General features: G+C 37.5%; 1 protein-coding gene across 3 annotated transcripts in view; it reads right to left on the reverse strand.

Annotated features, from left to right (window-relative positions):
• The window catches only part of PCLO (piccolo presynaptic cytomatrix protein), a 402891-nt gene that overhangs the window by 31828 nt on the left and 349567 nt on the right, over positions 1 to 21496 (reverse strand). For 2 of the 3 annotated variants that reach the window (XM_055712580.1, XM_055712583.1), the window contains exon 23: positions 19174 to 19241. In XM_055712580.1, coding sequence (XP_055568555.1) covers positions 19174 to 19241 — 68 coding nt within the window. Of the gene's footprint in view, positions 1 to 18420; positions 19242 to 21496 lie in introns of those variants that run through there. The other variant, XM_055712581.1, reaches the window with a different exon arrangement.

Genomic DNA, 21496 nt, shown 5'->3' on the forward strand with positions numbered 1-21496 from the left:
TAAATCTACCTTTACTTAGCACAAAGTATTCACTTGTTGAACTAATTAACACTAAATCCTTGGGCTCAAATTTAAGTTTATGAAGTTATAGCTACCTAAATTAACTTAAAACTGCTGGCTTCGCTTTTGCTCCTAACGTGGTATTATACAAATTTTCTACTTCAAATTATTAATAAAACTTACCTTCCTTTTTTACAATCTAACTGCAATTCCAAAAAACCCCAAACAAAACAAAACCCCAAAACAACCACAAAAAACCCCCCCAAACAACACTAACATGAGTACAGAAACCAGCTAGGGGAGCAAAAATATTGCATGCTTTGGATATTTCTCTGAGGACAAGACAGGTGATCTGAATTCCAATAAGTTTCTGTTGCAAAGGATTCCTTACATTTGTATAAGCAACATTCTGAAATAAAATACTGCTTATTTAAAGTAAGTATAGTACAGTGAATCAGTCCAGTGAAAACCTGGGGAGTTAAAGAGCATAGGTAGAGTAGGACAAAAGTGCTGCTACACTAATAATGGAGCGAAAGCTGCAGAGCCTGAGCTGGGGGTTGCTCAGAGGACAGACCTCCCACCTTCAGGGATCCTTTGCAGCACTTCAGTTGCTCAGTCAGCTAAATGCTTTGATCCTAATTTTGCTGCACTCTCCAATACTGCTACTGTGTTTTTCACAGTACGTGAAAGTTTCTCATTGTGTGGTCCATCTTCTCTTGTGCCACTCAGGCTGATGAAATTTCAGTGACTTTCATGGAGTATGTCCTGATCTAATCCATAACACATCAACTAGCCCACTACATCTATTTGATTCTGTATGTCATCTACGTATGTCATGACTATGTATACACCTTATATACTTTATAGTATAGTGATGCAACGTTTCCCATACAATGCAATGAAATATATTCGAGTAATTTATTTCACAATTTATTGCAGAACTCAAAGGGCACTATGAGGAATTCTGAATCCCAATGGCAAAATGCCCATTAACTCACTGGAGGCAGTCTCTCCTGTCATAAGCATAAGCTGAATTCCAAAACCTTTAGGAAAGGATGAGTGTAACATAATTTTATGAATGAATATACACATATATTGAGACATTAACTTACTTAATTCAGTTCATACAGTGAGTGAAAAAACATGTAACACCTCCCACAAGAATCCTGATTGTCTGCAACACAACAATGTCTCTTATATTAAGAGCTTTAAATATGTGTCTTGAGGTGAATAAAAAAACCCACTGGATAGCACTTCCTTATAGATAAATTCAGTTCAAATAAAATGAATGACCTAGCATAAGAAAAAAATTATAGGGAAATAAATGGAAATATTGTGGGACTTTTTTGTGTGTCTTTATTTATTTCCTCCTCAAAAGAACCTGAAAGACTCTTTATTAGAGGCTTTCCCTCAGTGCAGTGTGGTAGAACGAGATGAAATATTTATCAGTGTTCACCTCTTTCTTGTTTGATTTCTTATAGAATATGGCAGCTGACATCTATCGCCTTTATTTTGTGTGACTCCAGAACAAAGGGGTTTTCTCACCAAACTGATCACAGGGTGACAGCATGAAAAAGAGGTGTGTATATACCAATTTTTTTATTTTTTTATATATAGCAGTTTTAAAGATCGACAGCAAACTGGGTTCTCAAATGATACAGGCTTATGCTTAGGTGTTTGCTTAATTACCTTTTACTGTGTCTACGCAGCACTAGTCTGGCGCAATAGGAAGAAATCAGATCAGTTCTGAGGCACCTATTTCTATGTTGTATAAACAGCTTTTACTTGAAACTGGAATTACTCTGGTCTGTGATACAAATGTTCCTTTTCTGCATGTGGTCCAGTTCTGTCCAAAGGCCCCATTGTTGGCTATGACATATTTAAAGACAGGAGCACATTTTGTGCTCACCTGGAACAGTTTCCAAAAAAGCAAATCAACACAATGTCAAGCAAGGAAAAATTGAAGAATTTGTTTCAAAGTTATGTTGTTGCTCTGAATCATAACAAGGTAGATGCAGCCTGCATGAACATAATGGTGTCAGAGAGAATATTTTCATGTAAAGCAGGGAAGCACTTGCTTTTAGACTGTAGGTCTTGGTCACTGCTGCATTTCTTAGCAGGGTCATGCTCAGCTTGCTTAGTGGGCTGTTTTCTGTGATCCCTGACATTATTATTTTTTTCAGTGAAATTTTGCTTGGAGAATCTTTTTCTCTCTATTTTCCCCCATACCTTGTGACTAAGTTATCTTTGAAGATTTCTGTCTTCCTACAAAGAGGTTAGATTTAGTGCAAAGTAGATGGGACAGTTATGGATTTTGGTCTACACATGTAAGCTGACTACAGTTTTTGTGAGGCTACACAAGACTGGTTGTCTGCTGAGGATTTCACAGTCATACTGGAGTGATGCTGAAGGTAAAATATTCCGCTATCTCAAGTGGAATGGATATGGATGAAGTTTTGTGACTTACATTTGTCTACAGGTGGATAAATAGATGATTGCTTTTAGGAAAAGGAGACCACAAGGTATACAGTACGCTCTATGAAAATTTCCAGGGGGATAGCAGAGGGACTGACCATCAGCAGTCTTTCCTCCTAATCCCATTTTGGGTTGGGGTGGATAGCACTTGAGTGATGTATGCCTCAGCTGTATGTTATTGCAATGAGTTGAATGTAATGGCATATGTCCATTTGAGATCGCACAGATAATAATTAAGAAGGACAGAATGCACACAGAGTGTGCATTATCTATATTTTCCAGATAGAAGCATCATTTTTGGGTGCTAACTCCACTGTCTTAAAATGATGCAGAAACCTTGAAGTTCCTCTACTAACCACCAAAGGTAACTGGTACCATCAGGAAAAGTATTTACCTAAGGTGCCCCAGCCAGTATTCTCAAAGCATTTTAGGCAGTATTGGAACCCTCATTTTGTCATGGGAAACTACATTATAAAGATCAGGTTATTCATTCAAATGGCTCATTAAGAAACTAAGGGAGAAAGATGTCAATTTTATGTAACCCTTCCTAAGATGTTTTTTAATTTAAAATCTAAAATTTCATCAAAACTTGTAATGTTTTGAAGAATTCTGTTCTGAGATATTTGTTTACATTGAGCTTTGTTATGAAAAAAAACCTGATCTTGATTGGGATTTTTCAGGTAAAACTAGTCATGTATATAAATTCACAAAATGCATCCAAAAAGATCTCACCACTTTTTATTTAATTTATGAACATAACAGACATATTATCTCTAAGAAAGAATTTTCTGCTCAAAATTATAGCAGAAATTTGAATAATTATTTCTTTTGGTCAGTGCTTTAAATATATATCCATATATTCAGTTGATTCCAGAGAGGGGCTGGGAAGAAAGAATGTGTTTGTGGTTTGTGTGTGTGTGTGTCCCCTTTCTCCCAGGATTTACATCAGTTCCTATTGTACCTGTTTTTCAAGCTGTCTTCAACTTAGACTCTAGCCAGTGGCAGAAAATTTTACTTGAAACAAATTACTCAGCTTTGTTCAACAAGAAAACTGCAATATTTAATTTTGGAATTTGATTCAGAACAAGTAACCTGAGGGAGGAGATGCTGCCAATAAAGAGGGGACCGATTTGTCATATTATTCTTGGATGCATCTGTGATTTCAGTGCAGTCTGCCTTACAACGTGACAAGGCATACACCCAGAATAATGAGGCATTTATGGGGGGGGCTTTGGCCTCTCTACTTTTCCTCCTTCTTGATAAGTCTGTACGTACGTACCACCACTTAGATGGAACAAGCCAATTTCAAGAGGCTGGGAAGAAAAGGACGGTGTACAACGACATTAGTTACTGGGCTTTGTTCAGAGAATGGCAAAAGTTGTTAGGAAGACTGGCTTTGTCTCACTTATATTGGTGCTTCTCAGGTTTCTGTTGGAAAACAATATGCTTTCAAATTGGTTCTGCTGCTGCAGATAAATTGTAAAAATTTATTTCTCATGTTGCATGATTCTTGCAGGTATCCCCAATAAAAAAAGAATATTAATCCTCAATTTATGTAATTCCAGAAGAGAATGCTCCAGTCATTTTCTGAAAGCAAGCTGAGACTCTTCAGTGTCTCTTTGTATCGTTTTGTAAATTTGAAGTAGCCCCTTCAGTCAATGGAACAACGTCCAGGTAAGGTGTTGTTGATAAGGAGAGAGAAAGAGCAGCTCCTCAGCTCTGCTTCCCAAACTCCGTTTCCATTTTAATGTGAAAGCTCTTTTCGTGCCCAGAATGTTCATCAACAGGAAAAAAATAATCTCTTGTTAATTTTCTTTCATTTTCTTTCTAACGCTGCTCAGATTCCTTTCTTTGGAAATGCTAGCTTTCATGTACAAATTTCTTATGGACTTACAAAACTATTGTTACACTGTATAGTTTCTAGATTATAATAAGCTGTAGTATAGTTTTATAGGAATTTAGGTAATTTTGCTTTGTGGGTGTGTTTGAAAAGAAAGTGCTGAGTACAAAGGAAGATACTTGGTGTGGATATTCTGTAGGCTTCACTTTTTTAAACATGGAAGATAGCATGAAAAATCTGTCTGTATAATGTCATAGACATGGTGTACTGCTTTTAAACATAAACAAAACACTAAATAGCCTTAAAACCAACATATAAACAATGAGTTAAGGTGTGTAAGTTTCTTACTCTCTCAAATGTCCAGAGACAAGAAGGAAAGCCTCTCTTTTCTCTCCTTTACTTGCCAAGAAAGAAGGAACTCTGAAGATGATCAGACTAGTCAGAAGGGCATAACTTACTAAAAAAAATATAATCAAATGATTGTATTCAGATCAGTGAGAACCAAATTCCTTCAAGAATATAAGAGTATTCTATGAATATGAATATGTTTCTAAAAAGTGAAACACTTAGCCAGATGCAGTCAAGGCAATCAGGAGGCTAGTGAATAAATGCTATAGATATTAGATGAGCAGCAGGAGGAAGCAGCAAGAATCCATAGCATGCTCGGCAGGCAGTGATGCAAATTACATATGGGTTTTTTTCTAGTAGATCCTAGAAACTGACTAATTATCATAGGCAGTATGTTAGCAGACTGCTGGAAAATATGTGAACGTCTAGATACAACAGCAGCATGAAGCATGGAGGCAGATGTGTGCATTAGGTGTTTGACCCAGCTGATCTCCAGAAGCTTTGTGCATTTTTCCAAGGCATGGAAAGTCAATCATGTTATATTATCGCATCACAATCAGTCAGAGTGCTAAGCCAATGTGGCAGACAAAAAAGTCAAAAGAAAGCCTAAAAGAGAAAATATAATGAAAATAAAGCATACCAAAGGGTGTTTCAGAAAAGAAAAAATGATGCAGTGGATGGCACTTACACACATGCAAACCTGGGGACCATTTGGTTTAACTAATCTCATTTAACATCAGCCACCTAAACTATAGACATGCAAACTAAAATAAATAAATTTTCCTTACAATCTTTTGGTTCTTAACAGACAACAGAAAAGGACTGGCAGTCTGTAGTCCATAGCAGCTGACACTGCGGGGAATTCTGAGTACTCTTGGCTGTAGTAGGAAATCAGGTTTATGCCTGTACACACATGGGTCATTTAAGGTGTGGTAGTGAAACTGAAGTATCTGCTCGGGAATGGCAGATATGATGAAGAACCTGTGGGATACCCATGACTTTCTGGAGCAGCAACTGGATTGAGGCAGAAAAACACTTCAGGGTATTTAAAAAAGCAGGAAACATCTGTGTTTCAAGCCCCTGAATCCCTTTGTAGGTAAAGATATATAAACTGCATCCTACTCTACACGCAGAGTACATCACTGCTGCTGGATTTATCTGGTGTTCTGTCCATTTGATTCCCTCCCAGGCATAGCCTAGTAGTATCAGAATAAATAATACACAAAAGAGAAGAGCAACATATAATAGCCTAAGGGAATTAAAAATGCCTGCACAGGACAAACTGTTAGGAATTCTGTAAGAGAAATACCCACTCTGAAGCTTTTCCTTAGCAGACAAAACATTATTCACATAATGCTGCAATGGGTAACACATTTCATTAGAGCTGCAAGCCTCTCAGACTGCTCTCATAGGAGGAAATAATGAACATGGAGCATTATGAAAACCATATTAGCCTGAAAATAAACTGGGGACAAAGCACAAGCTTCTAATTATAGATATGAAAGCAGACTTTCTACCGTGAGAATCAGATGCATCTAGGCAATTTCATTGTAGGAGATACATATTCATTCTAATGCACTGATTTCCTAAAACTGTATTGAAACACAACTTCCAGTCCAATAATTCTGAACAGTCTCACATGCTAACATAAATATCAGCTGAAGTTTAATTTTAGCTTGCCATGTGATCCCACCTGGAAATGCTCTAGTTTCATCTGCATTTAAACAGCGTTCCAAGGCAACTGACCATTAGTCTAAAAAACCAACGGTTTATACTACAAGAACACGAGGGTAAATAAAAAACTCATTTCTGTACCTCCAGCTTAATAGTTTAATTTCTAAGCAAGCTCTACATTATCTAACAGAAATAATAAAGAATAAATAATCTTCTAAACCACACACATGTAATACAATACCAGCTCCTTTTACATGAGTTACAAACATTAAGAATTACAAAGGACTGTCAAGTATAGAAACAGGTTATGATATTCCTTTTTTTTTTTTTTTTTACATTTAAAAAAAATGCAACAAAAGCCCAGCTCCATACAGAACTGTTTGGTAGGAACAGCTGTGTTAACATTTGTAGGCAAGCTTAGAAAAATCTATTTATAGGAAGTCCTTCATAAAATATGCTGTGTTTGTGAGGGGAGGAGCTTAGATTTTTGGATTCTTCCTTCTCTCTTTGAGCATTAATTTCAGCAAGCAAAATTAGGCTAGAAGTTAGGAAAAACATTTAAGTGTCAGGGATAATAAAGCACTAGAACAGACTAATGAAGCTGTAAAGTCTCTATGGCCACTAAGAATTTTTTTGGTGCAAGTTGTCAAAAGCCTTTTAAGAACAATATTGTGTTTGGAAGCAATGGGATGACCTCTTGAAATCCCCTCAGCCCCATTCCTGCTACATAATAGCTCATACACGTTTGAGCACTGACATTTTTGTGCTTAAAACAGGTCTATTTTACTTACTTCTTTTTCCTGGAGTATGCACAAAATTCCAGGGTCTAATCACACTGCTAAATGACGGAGATCACCTGAATTATCCAGGAAGATGACATTTAAAACCCCTGCTCAGTGCCTCCTAGTTTCATTTTCATCACAGTGGGGAATTTATTTAGGATTTAGCAATTCATCATATTAATGCTACAACCTGACTTTTGCTGATGCTAAATGAGCACATGTCATGACAAGCGACTGTTTCAAAGTTGTTTTAAATTACTCACTAGTTGAAGCAGCCTTTCTTCAGACTTACACCAGACAAGGCTCAGGTCCAGTACCCATACATTGCAGCATCTTCCCTTACTCCCCCTGTTTGCTTTCCAGTGTTGAAGGTCTTCATTATTAACTGGTATTTGTATTAATTGTGCCATCTGGTATTAAATTAGAATTCTTTCACCATCATATCCTTAAAGACACAGATTACAGAATTCTACCAAAACTTTTTTTTCTGTTTTCCAGAAATGAAACCATGTAGCTTTGTCTAATTTTTGATGGAATTACTAGCACTCTGATTCCCAGCCCAAACACTCTGAGCCCGTTACATCTCCAAGAAGGCACCAGAAGAAACCTCCTGAAGGTCCCAAGCAGCTTTGTTTGTGGAAATGCATTTCAGAGCTAAGCCAATAAAAGTGATTATCTTCATTTAGGCAAGAAAATTATCTTTCAAGGTGATTACTGAAGCATCATATCAAAGAGTGGTATTTTGGTTTCAAGATGAAATACATGCGCTTTCAGGTTTTTCTGTTTTTCTTTTTGTTTGTTTGTCTTAATATCTGTTAATTTTCTACAGATCCCATGGGAAAAGCAGACTGTGTAAATGAAAGTTTAAGCAAATGAAAGAAATCCAGGGGTTTTTTTTAGAATTTTCTTGCCACACAATTTAATGGCTAATATCCATTCAGTCCCAGTTCATACGAGGGTGGCACAAGCTCTTGGCCAGCTACTAGTTAATCACAGTCAGGCTCCATGGTTTGTGATTTTTTTTTTCTTTTAATGACACTTTATAATAACAATTCAGGAACAGGATGATTTGTAAATATGTAAAGCAATGTTGCTTGTGATGCAAATACAAGACTATAGATTATCTTGTCCTTTTTTCTGCTCTGTTTCTATCTCTGGCTGCAGTCTTTTTTCTTATTTAAATACTTTCTGCTTCCTTTTAGGAAAACCAGCTGGACTGTACTGGCAAATACCTCAGGAAGGCAGAACTAATTGCTCCAATTATTACTGGAGAGCCAGGTGGGCAAATTAGGGTATTGGGCCAATCAGGGATAGATAAAAGGAATGTTTCCCAGAGTTGAGAGAGGAAGATGATGATTCTTAGGTTTACAATACTGCTGTTGTTGTTGAACTTTAATCACTTCTTCAAATTAGTGTAGTATTTAGGTATTAGAAGTATGGCTATTCCTAGATTGAAGGAGTGTGCATAAAATATTACAGATAGCTTAAAAAAAATGAGAGGATAAAGACTACTGTCAGTACACAAGCTGGGTTCATTGCTTAAGGATACTTTGTGACTGAAAGCATATCTGACATTTTCAATTTTTTTAAATTAAAATTTGCATTCCCCAAAAGAAAGGAGATACAGTATGAAGGGATCAATGTGTGACAGGCTAGCTGCAAGTGCTTTCATTACTTCTATTCTATTCCTTTCTGTCCTTTTTTTTTCCTCTGTGCTGAAGCAGCTAGTCATGCAAGAAATCACCCTTGCAGGTATTTTCTGCTCAAATTTCGTAGCATTGATTAATCTTATGCTGTCAAGAGTTTTAGATGGTAGGCCTTTGGTAGAACCTGATGGCAGAAAGCAAGGTTGTGATTTTATATTAAAGACAGTTTAAACAATGCCAGGTTGAATTTTAGCTTTTTTTATTTATAGAGATAGTAAAGAAGTCTGGCAATACCTTTTTCTTTCATTTAGATCTCTTCTTGGACAAGGATTACAGTAATTTTTTAGTTCACAAACTAACCTCATCTACCTGCAAATCAAAATGGCAATAAGACTATAAAAGCAGTATTACATCTGCTTAAAATGGGTTTTAAAAAAAGATATCACCAGGCTTATATTGCTCTTGAGGAAAGACACTGAGAGCATGCAGCAATTTCTTTTGTTATGTACTGCTGGACATGTACTCAAAACCAAAAAATGCAATTCAGCCACTGTTCAAGTCAGCGTTGGTAACATTTCAGCTGGATCAATACCTATTACAATCAAGTCAACAGTCTCATGCTTGGTCAGTAAAAGATCCTATTGATTCCTGAAAAATACTTGCAAGTCCAGACTGTTTTTTCAGGTTCTCTTATCTTTTAGTATATGTTAGGATTAAAGGTTCAATACTCCTGAGATATTTGAGTTATTGGGAATGCAGCAGACAGCAAAGATAGTATTTGACGTGTGCAAGAACAAAAGAGATGGTGCTCCTTGTGCTTTTCAGATTCCAGTCTGAATCCAAGGCAGTGGGGCAGCCCTGAATCTGAATTTCAAGGTCACTAAAAAGGCCTCAAAAAGAATTTGATCAAGCTTTCGTGCAGAAACATGAAACTATTCCAAAAGAACATAAATTCTTTGCTATTCTGAAAGTGCCTGGTTCTGCCTTGGTCATGTATTGCTGATTTATATACCGCTAGTGTGTTATGAGTTGGGGATTATGCTGTAGGAGATAAGAATTTCCTCTCTGGAAGATAATTTTCAGTTTAACTACATTTTAAAAAAATAAATACGTGTTGGTGTATGATTTGTAGGTTAATTGGAGACTACTCTTGCTAGTAACCTTGGGCATGTGGATTCACAATCCCTCTGTCTATTCAGTCACATCCCCACATAAACATAGAGGTGAGCAGTTGCATGATATATGATGATACTTTCAGCTTTCCTTGCAGATGACAGTTCTCAGACTCTTACTTCCCAATACTACACATGTGACATTCTAATGTTGCTTCAGTAATTGAAGCTCAATACAAAGTTAAGAAACTGAAAAGAAAGCGAAATTTTCCCAGCACAGAGTCACTGACTGTATTTGTTCAAGACAAAACACTGGGCAAAGCAAGTAAGATATGGGTGCCTGAAGCTCCTAGGCAAAGCTACAGAAGAAACCACTGTCAAGAGATAAAAAGTGTTTCTACTCCTGTAACTGCAAAATACCTTTGCCTGAATGGGCAACTTTTCCCAGAATACCACTCCCACGGGTACAGGAGTATTTGATGTTTGTGTGTTGAACCCTTCAATAATTATTGTCACCTTTTTCATCTCATAGCATCATAGAATGATCTGGGTTGAAAGGGACCTTTAAAGACCATCTAGTCCAACCCTGCTGCCAAGGGCAGGGACATCTTTCACTAGACCAGCTGCTCAAACCCCCATCCAATCTGACCTTGAACTCTTCCAGGGATAAGGCATCCACAGCTTCTCTAGAAAACCTGTTCCACTGTTCCACCACCCTCAGCGTGAAAAATTTCTTCCTTATCTCCAATCTGAATCCACTCCATTGTTCCTTGTCCTGTCACTACAGGCCCTGGTAAAAAGCCTCTGTCTTTCTTATAAGCCCTCTTTAGATATTGGAAGGCCACAATAAAGTCTTTCTGGAGCCATCTCTTCTCCAGGCTGAACACCACCAGCTCTCTTATAATTATCTTCACAGAAGTGTTCTAGCTCTCCGATCATTTTTCCAGCCCTCCTGTGGACCTGATCCAACAGGTCCATGTCTGTCTTGTACTGGGAGCCCCACAGCTGGACGCAGCGCTGAAGGGGGGGTTCTCAGGAGAGCGGAGCAGAGGGGCAGAACCCCCCCCTCGCCCTGCTGCCCATGCTGCTGGTGGTGCAGCCCAGGACATGGCTGCCTTTCTGGGTTGCCAGCGCACATTGCTGGGTCATGCCTAACTCCCCATCCACCAGTACCCCAAGGCTTTCTCTGCAGGGCTGCTCTTGATTAACTTACCACCCATCTTTGAGTATCGGTAAGAAATACGAGCTCTGTCTAAACACCCTTCCGCTTTACTCATTCTGTGGGTTGTATTTTATTCTATAGTTTAGCCTTCTGGAAGAAGTTACCTACTATATTTTTTCTGATTGCTGACTGAGAAAAGCAACAAAAGCAGTTGGCTTAATAATGAAAAATACATTGGTAGAGATCAGTAGAGAATTTCCTTCATACCAGAGGAAGTTAAGGATATATTAATACCTAGAGTATTTTAAAGTCATCATGTAGTTCATGAGAAGACTTAGATATCTGCAGGGACAAATTATATCACATGAACTAGGAGCTGATACACTTTGGAATGCTGGCCTAAAGTGGTGGTGAATCAGCCCCCACAGAAAGTGAGGCCGTATCCCAAAATGAGGTGCTGCCGGGCTCTGGGAGCACACCAGAAACCCTTTGCTACAGTAACTGGCTGCTATCACAACAGTAACTGGTGTTCATCTGCTTTACAGCAAGGCTGACTTCTGTCCTGTAGCCCCTGGTATCCCAGGGCTGCTGAGGTGGCAGGGGGGCACTTCTGCCTCTCTCCTGTGATGGAGATCCTCCAGCATGAGACTCTCAGGACTTCCCCAGAATGGGGATTCCACTAATTTTGCCATCAAACCACCAGAAAATTTGCTTCCTTCCATGAATTAATGCGAATCTCTCTGGTCCAAACCCAGAACATCCACCTTAGAGTCTCTTTTATCACATTTTTTGCATTTTCATACCTAAATTACAGTGCTTCTCCATTAAATATCAAAGAACTTATTCCAAACATTTAAATCAAGTGACTGGATGTTTTACCATCTGGTTTCCATTATGCATCTTTGTGGGGGAAGTGTCTACAAATGTTGTAATACTTCCTTTCTTTTATATATATATATATTACATTTAAGAACAATTACAGTGAAAAATGCTTGTGAGGGAAAAATGGCTAACTATGTCTTTCTGGCATACATGTTAGATGGCCTAAGATAAATTTATGTTTCACAGAAGTTGCATTCTAAGAGATACATAGATATAAGTTAGACTTGATTATAAAAGAAGGGAAGTCTTAGACAATCTCAAATTTACATAAATTTAATATTTAACCTGATCTCCGTCCAACATTGTTCCCTCTCTCAGTGTTTTCATTCAAACTCACCATTACTTGTGGAAGGGCAATAAAATTCCCTGTAATTTTAATCCAGCAAGAAGTTAAATTCTAATTATAACCTCCTTCATGAATATTAAGCAACGTATTTTAATCTGATCTCACAGTCCTCTTTTTGTGTTAAGTGATTCAGACAAGTGCAAGAAAAGTTTCTCATTAGCAGTAAACCCCATATTTTCAGCCTGGCCAACCAAGACATCAAAGTACAGATTTGTGCATAGGCAAAAGCATTTGCAGACCTCAGTAACTGTATTGTGATTAGCCCTTAATAATTTCCTTCATCTGTCTTTTTTTCTCCTCTTATAACTTTCTGGTTGAAGGTCCAAAATTAAGATAATTTCTCCCTGAACATCCTCATAAGCACCAACACAATAGTTCTGATATTTCAACTATTTGAGTTAAAAAATTCCAAATGCTAAATCTTTAACATGTAGGGAGGCAGCAAGTTGATTTAAGCAACATCTGAAGCCCTTAGTCTGTTCGCAGTCATACCACAGTGAGTCCTTTGGCTTAAACAGAGTTACTCTAGCCTAACTAAGCAGCAAGTAAAAGGAGAATGTTTTGGGGTTTTTTTTTTTCTGAGTTTTAATTACTTTGAAGAACCTGCAAATGCTTAGTTGTTCCTGTGCTGTCAGTTTGTTTCATGCCTTATTTTGGTTGAGAAAGCTAATCCACTATTACTCCTGGGTATCAATTCAAGGGAAAATGTGATACAGTTTGTAAGATAATTTGCTCCAGGGTCTATTCTGTGTAGACAAGATGGATGAAAATTTCACCAGGACTATTCAGAAAGCTTTAAGGGAAAAATTACACATCAAATGATTGACAATCACTTACTAGAGATCATGCACCTTTCCATGAAAACGTTATTAGAAAATGACCTCCTAGCCTGTTTTAAATTTTGTGTGGTATTTCAACCATTTTTCTTATAAATAAAGATTAGACTGTCTTAATTAATGAAATATAAATTTAAGTGATGAAACTGTTAAAACTTCATTACTTTTTTTTATAATCCAGGCTGATGAACTGCAAAGCTCAGAAATTAAGAAATAAAAGGGTGGTTTTTAGTCTAGACTACTCTGAACAGATGGAAGAAATATTACAGAATTGTAAAATTTGCCTGTTAAAGATTGATGTTATCACAGAGCTTGTTTGTTGGATTTTTTGTTGTTGTGGGGGGTTTTTTGTTTGTGGTTTTGGTTTTTTTTTGTTTTGTTTTTTGTTTTTAATCTGTAATTCAGGCAAATGCATAGCATGCAGAAAAGGAAACCCTGGAAGAGTTGTGCATCACCAAATTTTGAAATAGTACCAATCTATTCTTTCTGCTTGGGTGTGAAAGCACATCTACAGAGGCTTTACTAGAATATTCTGCAATTTTCTGTTCAGGTTCAGTCATTTATACAGGGACAGAGTTTCTTACTTATCACAGAATCATATAATGGTTTGTGTTGGAAGGCACCTTAAAGACCATCTGGTTCTAGCACCCCAGCCATGGGCAGAGACACCTTCCACCAGCCCAGGCTGCTCCCAGCCCCGTCCCGCCTGGCCTTGAGCACCCCCAGGGATGAGGCAGCCACAGCTGCTCTGGGCAACCTGTGCAAGTGCCTCACCACGCTCAGAATAAAGAATTTCTTCCTTATATCTAATCTAAATCTACTTTGTTTCCATTTAAAGCCATTACCCCTTGTCCTTTTACTATATTCTCTTGCAAAAAGTCCCTCTCCAGCTTTCTTGTCAGCCCTCTTTAGGTACTGGAAGGTGCTATAATGTCTCTCCAGAGCCTTTTCTTCTCTAGGCTGAACACCTCCAACTCTCTTAGCCTGTCTTCCTAGGAGAGGCGCTCCAGCCCTCTGAGCATCTTCATGGCCCTTCTCTGGACTTCCTCCAACAGGTCCATGTCCTTCTTATATTGGGAGGCTGAGAGCTGAATGCAGTGCTGCAGGTGGGGTCTCACAAGAGCAGAATAGAGGAGGAGAATCACCTCCCTTGACCTGGTGGTCATGCTGGTGATGCAGCCCAGGGTACAGTTGGCTTTCTGGGCTGCAGGTGCAAATTGCCAGATCATGTTGAGCTTCTCATCCATCAGCACCCCCAAGTCTTTCTCCTCAGGGCTGCTCTCAATCCATTCTCTGCTCAGACTGTATTTGTGCTTGGGATGGGCCCAACCCACATGCAGGACCTTGCACTTGTCCTTGAACTTTATGAAGTTCACACAGGCCCACCTTTCAAGCCTGTCAAGGTCCCTCTGGATGGCATCCCTTCCCTCCAGCATGGCAACCACACCACGCAGCTTGGTGTCAGCGGCAAACTTGCTGAGGGTGCACTTAGTCCCACTATGTCACCAACAAAGATGTTGAACAGTACAGACCCCTGAGGAATACCACTCATCACTGGTCTCCACTTGGACATTGAGCCGTTGACTGTAACTCTTTGAGTGCGAGCATCCAGCTAATTCCTTATCCACTGAGTGGTCCCTTCATCAAATCCATGTCTCTCTAGTTCAGAGATAAGGAGGTCATGTAGGACAGCTTTGCACAAATCCACGTCAATGACATCAGTTGCTCTTCTCTCATTCACCAACATTGTAACCCCATCATGGAAGATTACCAAATTTGTCAGGCACGATGTGCCCTTACTGAAGCTGTGTTGGCTGTCATCAATCACTTCTTTTTCCACGTGCCTTAGCATAGTTTCCAGGAGGGTCTGCTCCATGATATTGCCAGGCACAGAGGTGAGACCGGCCTGTAGTTTCCTGTGTTTTCTTTTTCCCCCTTTTTAAAAATGGGAGTTATGTTTCCCCTTTTCCAGTCCATGGGAACTTCACCAGACTGCCATGATTTCTCAAGTCCCATGGACAGATGCTTAGCCATTTCATCCATCAGTTCCCTCAGGACTTGGGGATGCATCTCATCAGGTCCCATGGACTTGTGCACCTTCAGGTTCCCTAGCTATTCTCAAAGATCTTCTTCTACAGTGGGCAGTTCTTAATTCTCCCAGTCCCTGCCTTTGCCTTCTACTACTTGGGCAGCGTGGCTGGAGCACTTGCCAGTTGAAGACTGAGGCAAAGAATTCTCAGCCTTCTCCACGTCCCAGCTAACCAGGTCTCCCCTTTCCTTCCAGATAGGGCCCATGTATTCTCTAGTCTTCCTTTTATCACCAACGGGACTTAATTTTATGACACTCAAAGGATCATGCTCAAAGGACCACTGGAAATGCCAGAAAGTGAGCCTCTGGGCCATGGCAGAACTAACTGTGTAGAGAAGTTTTTGTTATTCAGAATATGGACTATATGGGAAAATTTTTTTTCAAAAGAAAAAACCCACTCTTTTGGAAGATGTGGGTGTGGAACCACTCTGCTCCTATACAAAATTGACAGTTTTCTGGTTTAAAGTCCTAAAAGCAATGAGGCCAAGCACAGCATGACAGAAGCACCGTGAGTGCTCATTTACTCTAAAAAATACTGAATGAGTGAAGCCAGGCCATGCTTACTGACATGTTCATCTTTCCTAAAAGAGTCTTTGTTTGAGGTGAAACTCAATGTCTGTAATTGTAGAGGAATGGTATTTTGCATGTATAGAGCATCTTCAAAATAAGACTATCCAAAATTTCTGTATAGTAAACTATTTAAATTAAAATGCTATTTATATCTATATAATCTCTGTTCTACTAGAATTAGTGGCAATTTGGGATTACCTAGCAAATTCACACTTTTGAAATACATGAAAATAATTTCCCCCATATATTTCTTAACTGGATGAATAGTTGGTAGGTGGAAAATACCATCTGGGATCTATTGGCTGAGCAGTTTCATAGGGCAGAAAGACCAATCATGATCTACAACTGAATCAAGATATTAATCATGTGCTTTTAATCATTAGTTTCAATCCTTACATGGAATGCAATTGGACTTTTTGTCTGTAATGTCTGTAATATTCCATGGCATGTCATAAGAAATCTTTAAACAGAAGATATTGCACTTTCTGAAACGAATAGAGAAACTGGTTTGCATAACTCAATGAAGATCACAATATGTATCATAAGGTTTACTGAAGTTTAAGAAGATGAAGTATTTCATCTGCTCAGGGCAGAACGTCCAGTGTAAGATAGCATGCAACAATGCATATCATAAAAATAACTGTAACACAGTGTCCAAGAGCAAAACTCTGCATTATTTTATATTATTAAGTAGTATGAAAATACAGAATATGACAAGATGATATGTTCAGAGAAACAAAGATTATCATAGCAATACTCACAGTTATTCATATTGACCATTTGGTTGTGTCAGCAAAGTAAATAGTACTGTTTTCCAATATTCACTTATAACTTAACTGATACATCTTAATAGCACAGAAACTATTCCCAGCAAAACATTAGCACATTTTTCAAGTGGGTGAACAGTTACAAAAGGAGCATATTTTCCCCTAGTGATTCCACTTACATACATGACTAAATTTCGATGTCACACCCCGCGAGCTGAATCAGAGCTCTGTTGCTACAGTTTTGATTCAGTTGCCTAGAGACCAGTTTTCGTTGCTATTTAAGAGTCCTACCTTGCTTCACGTCCAGCTACTGGTCCTAAATATCTTGTTCCTCTAAGTCCCCTGCCATATTTGCCAGGCCTGCGTGAATGACTTGGGTGACTAAAATATTTCAAGTAGCAGTAGATTGCATGTTTAGGCAATCGGATTTATTCTGCACGGTTTCAAAGAGAGCCATCCACTGGCTACCTTTCACAGTTCTCTATTAAGAATATTTGAAAATGTAAAAATAGTACTAGTATTAAAAGGTTTGAAGTATAGCACTAAATCCTGATTTGCAAATGAGAATACAAATGTCAACTATGGGAGCGCTCTACAAATTAATGGAAAGTGGGAATGAACACTTCTCCCAGTCAATTGCAGAGCTCACCTGATCCACAACACAGATAAGTGAACTACAGAAAAAATATCATTTGATCTTGAAAACTTAAAGTTTTTCATTCACTTTTGTTCATCTATGAAAAGAATACCACAATAATTCTGTAACACTGTGTAATTCTCAGTTAAACTTGAATTCCTTTAAATTCTGAACTACTTCTGCAAAGTAATTGCATTTACATGTTGAAACTGAAATGCTGTTAAATTGTTTTTCAGCTTTTAATTTAATTTATCGTTTGAGATTGATCTGTCCCATCTTAGTCAGAAGTCAAGACACTAAAAACTAGGTTGGCTGCCCCAGCTTCTCTCACCAGGGAGAAACAACATTTAGGAAGAGCTACTCACTTGATCAGACTTGGAGTGGTAACTGAGAGTTTTCAGGTAAGGAGAGGTGAATTGCATCATAGGTAGAAATTAGGGAATTATGGCTTTTGAGTTGTCTGCAGATTTTGATGAGCAGAGACATGACTTTGACTGGAAAAGCAATTTTAGTGACCAAATGCTATATACACATCTTTTAAAGCATTTAAAATGTGCTTTTTGTTTGGGTCTGTTTGCTTGCTTGCTTGTTTGAATGACACAAGCATTAAATGAAAACATTTTGTATTTATAGGTTCTGAAATTTATGATCCGAGACCTTACCTAAGGGGTATTTTATGATGAACAATATGATGAAAAGCTATTTGTTTACAATTATCATTCTGTATAAAAGACATCATGACAAAGCAAAAATGGAAAATTCCTGATTTCCCATTTTCATCCCACCATTTCTCTTTTTTTAAAAAAAGGTTTTTCAAATACTTAAAAATACCATTGAACAAATTAAAATTTGATAAGCAGCTGAATTTGGATTTTTGTATGATGATTACTATGTACTGAAAGTAAATTTAGTAGAATGCATATACACAGTTAAAGTTTCTTGCTTTGAAAATGACAGTTTCATAGTTCTACCTTCAAATTCTAATTTGATTTCTTCAAATCTGTGGAACATTAGACTGCTTTTACCTCAAATATAGCAACAGCAATTATTTCCCCATGTATACAGATTGCAGAAACCTGAAAAATGTTGATTTTTTATGACTTAATATGAATTTAACTTCAATTGTATATATGAATTTCAATTTCTGAATTAATTAATACCTCAAAGCTGCATTGAAATGCATTTCAATGATAAAAGTATTATTTTAATGATAAAATTAAGGTCATGATAATGTAGTTTTATATTTGAGGTCAACAGAAACATACACTTGAAAGAATATACCTTATATGCAAAGGGAAATGGAATTTTCCTAACATATCCTTCAATACAAAACTCTTAATTTTCATGCAGTTGTCCATTATTACACATGAAAGAGATAATGACATTGCTTATAGAACTCTGAAAGCCATTCTGTCGGGCTCTTTCCAGCTCCAATATTACAATGTCTCCTTTGGCAGCACCCCATCCATAATGGACAAATTCACTCAGGATTTCCCAATCAGATAAGAGTTTCACTATACTCTTAGTGCAGCAGTCAAGCCTGATATTCAGCTAATATTTTTTTATTTAAAATTGATGTTTTATGTAGACACCAAAATTAATAATTGCTTTATGAAGTAAATATTCTAAAATGTTATAAAAATAGAGCCTGACAGCCATTGGATATTTTTGTCTATTTTAATAAGTATTGAGTCAGCTCCATACTTCATATTTTTTATTCCAATACTATGAAAAGCAATGAACATTGAAAGACAGATATTATTCATTGCAATCTTACTATTTAACTAATTTAGGTAGACAGGTAAGACACTGTTCTCAATTAAACTGAAGACTCATTACATTAGTGCTATGTGTAAAGGGCCTTAGAGTAAACAAAGGTTAGGATCTTAATCTACAATACAAAGAAAGCATAAACTAATCTTTCATATCATAACATGTAAAAGAAATAAACATATTGGTTTTATAAACATGGGATACCACTGTAGTGTTGTTTGTATTTCTTTTTACCTTCTGCATCGGTTAATCCTACTCCAGACTGCTTTACTGGTTCTTGTCCATTCTGGCTCATCTTCCCTCTGTTAAAATATATGGTGGTAGTTGTTAATAAGACTGTAAAGAGATGAGATCTGAGAAAATGCTACATCAAGCCAATGAGGCTTGGTTCTGTATGAAAAGACAAACATCACAGGTATTTCTAAAAAAAACCCAACTGTGTGTGTATATATATACATACAAATTAAATTTCAAGAAAATGAAGTGGATGATAGGTGGTGTTTTTTTTTTAATTTGGACAGATCACTTAAGAATATTATTATATATTATTATATATATTTTCTCTCTTTTGGACTTTTCTCTCTTTTGGAGACAACTATAATTGCAGCTTGCTAAGCCTGTACATTCTTAGAGGAGGGAGACATCAGGTGCTGTCTGCTACCTGCCACCCATCAGCCTGCGGTTCCACAACCAGTCTGCATAACTCCTCCTTACTTTATCCTGTTATTGTGAACAGCGAAATATATAATAAGGAGTCACAAAATTGATATTTGGTCTACAATACCGTTACTGCAAAGGTAAGGCATATTTGTGGTCATTATCTTCTTTTAATGATTTACATTACAGTGTAGCTGTAGCATAAGAAACAATTCAGTTCTGTGACTTACATTAATCTTAAAATAAGGTGAGTGGAATAAATCATGCTCTGGAGGTCCCTATCTTTCTCCACTGGATGTAGAAAGAACCTGGATTACAATCTAGATGTATATTTTTAGGCAATGAAAGTTAGGTAAAATATAATCTATCTTTAAATGTACTTCTTGCAAGCTCTAAGGTATGATTACAATCACTCTCAAAAACGTGTCTGCTCCTCTTAGTTATTTGTGCTTCTATTTGTCTTAAGACTCCCTGAAGACTGGAATGCTGTGATAAAGAATAGAAGGCATTGTCTTCAAATGCATGTGGTTCCTCTGGGTTAAATGGTCAGCACTGTTCTTTGCTACCAGTGAGCCAGCTTCATGTTTCACAGCAGCAACAGAAACTGTCCAAGTTCACAATAAACTAAAAACTCAGTATAAAATGTCATTTTCTAAAGTGATTTTAAATTCAGTTTTAACTGAAAGTTATTATTTTCTTCTGCTATTGTAAAGGAATGAAGCTGGGTTAATTAATGTTGATAATATACAGCTGTGGGCTGGCTTGGGGGGTTGGTCAATGTAGGTAAGGTGCAGGTGTGGCTGGTTCAGTTAAGTGGTTGGGAAACCAATGAAGAGGGAGCAGGTGAGGAAGAGAGAGGAGGGGGAAGCAGAGGGAGTGACCCTGCCCTGGGTGAGGAGGGATAAGGAGAAGGCAGCAGAGGGACTGGTATGAAGAATATGCTGGTATGAGATGGTAAAAAGGCCTTGTTGCAGCTAGTTTGGAGAGTGCTGTGAAAACTGGAGTTGTATATTATCAATGCTAATTAACCCATCTTCATTCTGCTTCATTCCTCTACATTCTATGAGGTAATGCTTCATAAAATGTTTTACAAATATGATGTGAGAATTATTTGTCCCCAGCCTTAGATTCCTTATGGGTTGTTCAGTTGTTTTTTACCTTTGCATTCAAAATTAATATAATTTTGTGACAATGTGCTGGTATAGATGGTTACACAATATGAAGGCATACAGAATTTGGTCTTATCAGTGATGGTAACATGAGTAACTTCCACAGATACTAAAGTGGATAAAAAGAATCTTTTTAAAAAAATCTCCCAAATAGGAAGACTTTACAAGATTTATTCAGCTGTGTATAATGATTAATTTCCCTTGATAGTTATAACTATTTAATATTGGCAAGTATTCTAATTAGTTACCTCATCAAGCAATTCCCATGGTGTCACAATTTAATTTTTTATTTTGCTTCACAACTAGATGTTCCCATGGTTAAAAGCATTTGGACTAGAGTAAAAAGTTTAAAACTCAGCCTACCCAACACTTTTTCTATTGATAGATCAGAAACTTAATCTAAATGGGATCATATAGCCAAAAGGATTTTAATATGCCAAGACACTTAAAATTATTTAGCCTACATAATGCTTCACATCCAAATTGTGAGCTGTGGTCTTATGGACATGCTGTATTAATGTACAGGGTCAGAGTCCCTGTGGTCATTATCAAGCCACTGCAAATGTTGCTTAGAATTTCAATCATACATGTACTCATATATATAAGAATTTTTATCTAGAATTCAAAACGGAAACAATTATCTATTTCAAAACATTCTCCCCATGAATGATCCCAAAGGTCTCTTACGGTAACCAGTACTGCTGTGATTCATGTTCCTTACATTGCTATGT

Source organism: Falco cherrug, chromosome 5, assembly GCF_023634085.1.
Source record: "Falco cherrug isolate bFalChe1 chromosome 5, bFalChe1.pri, whole genome shotgun sequence".
Lineage (NCBI taxonomy): Eukaryota > Metazoa > Chordata > Aves > Falconiformes > Falconidae > Falco > Falco cherrug.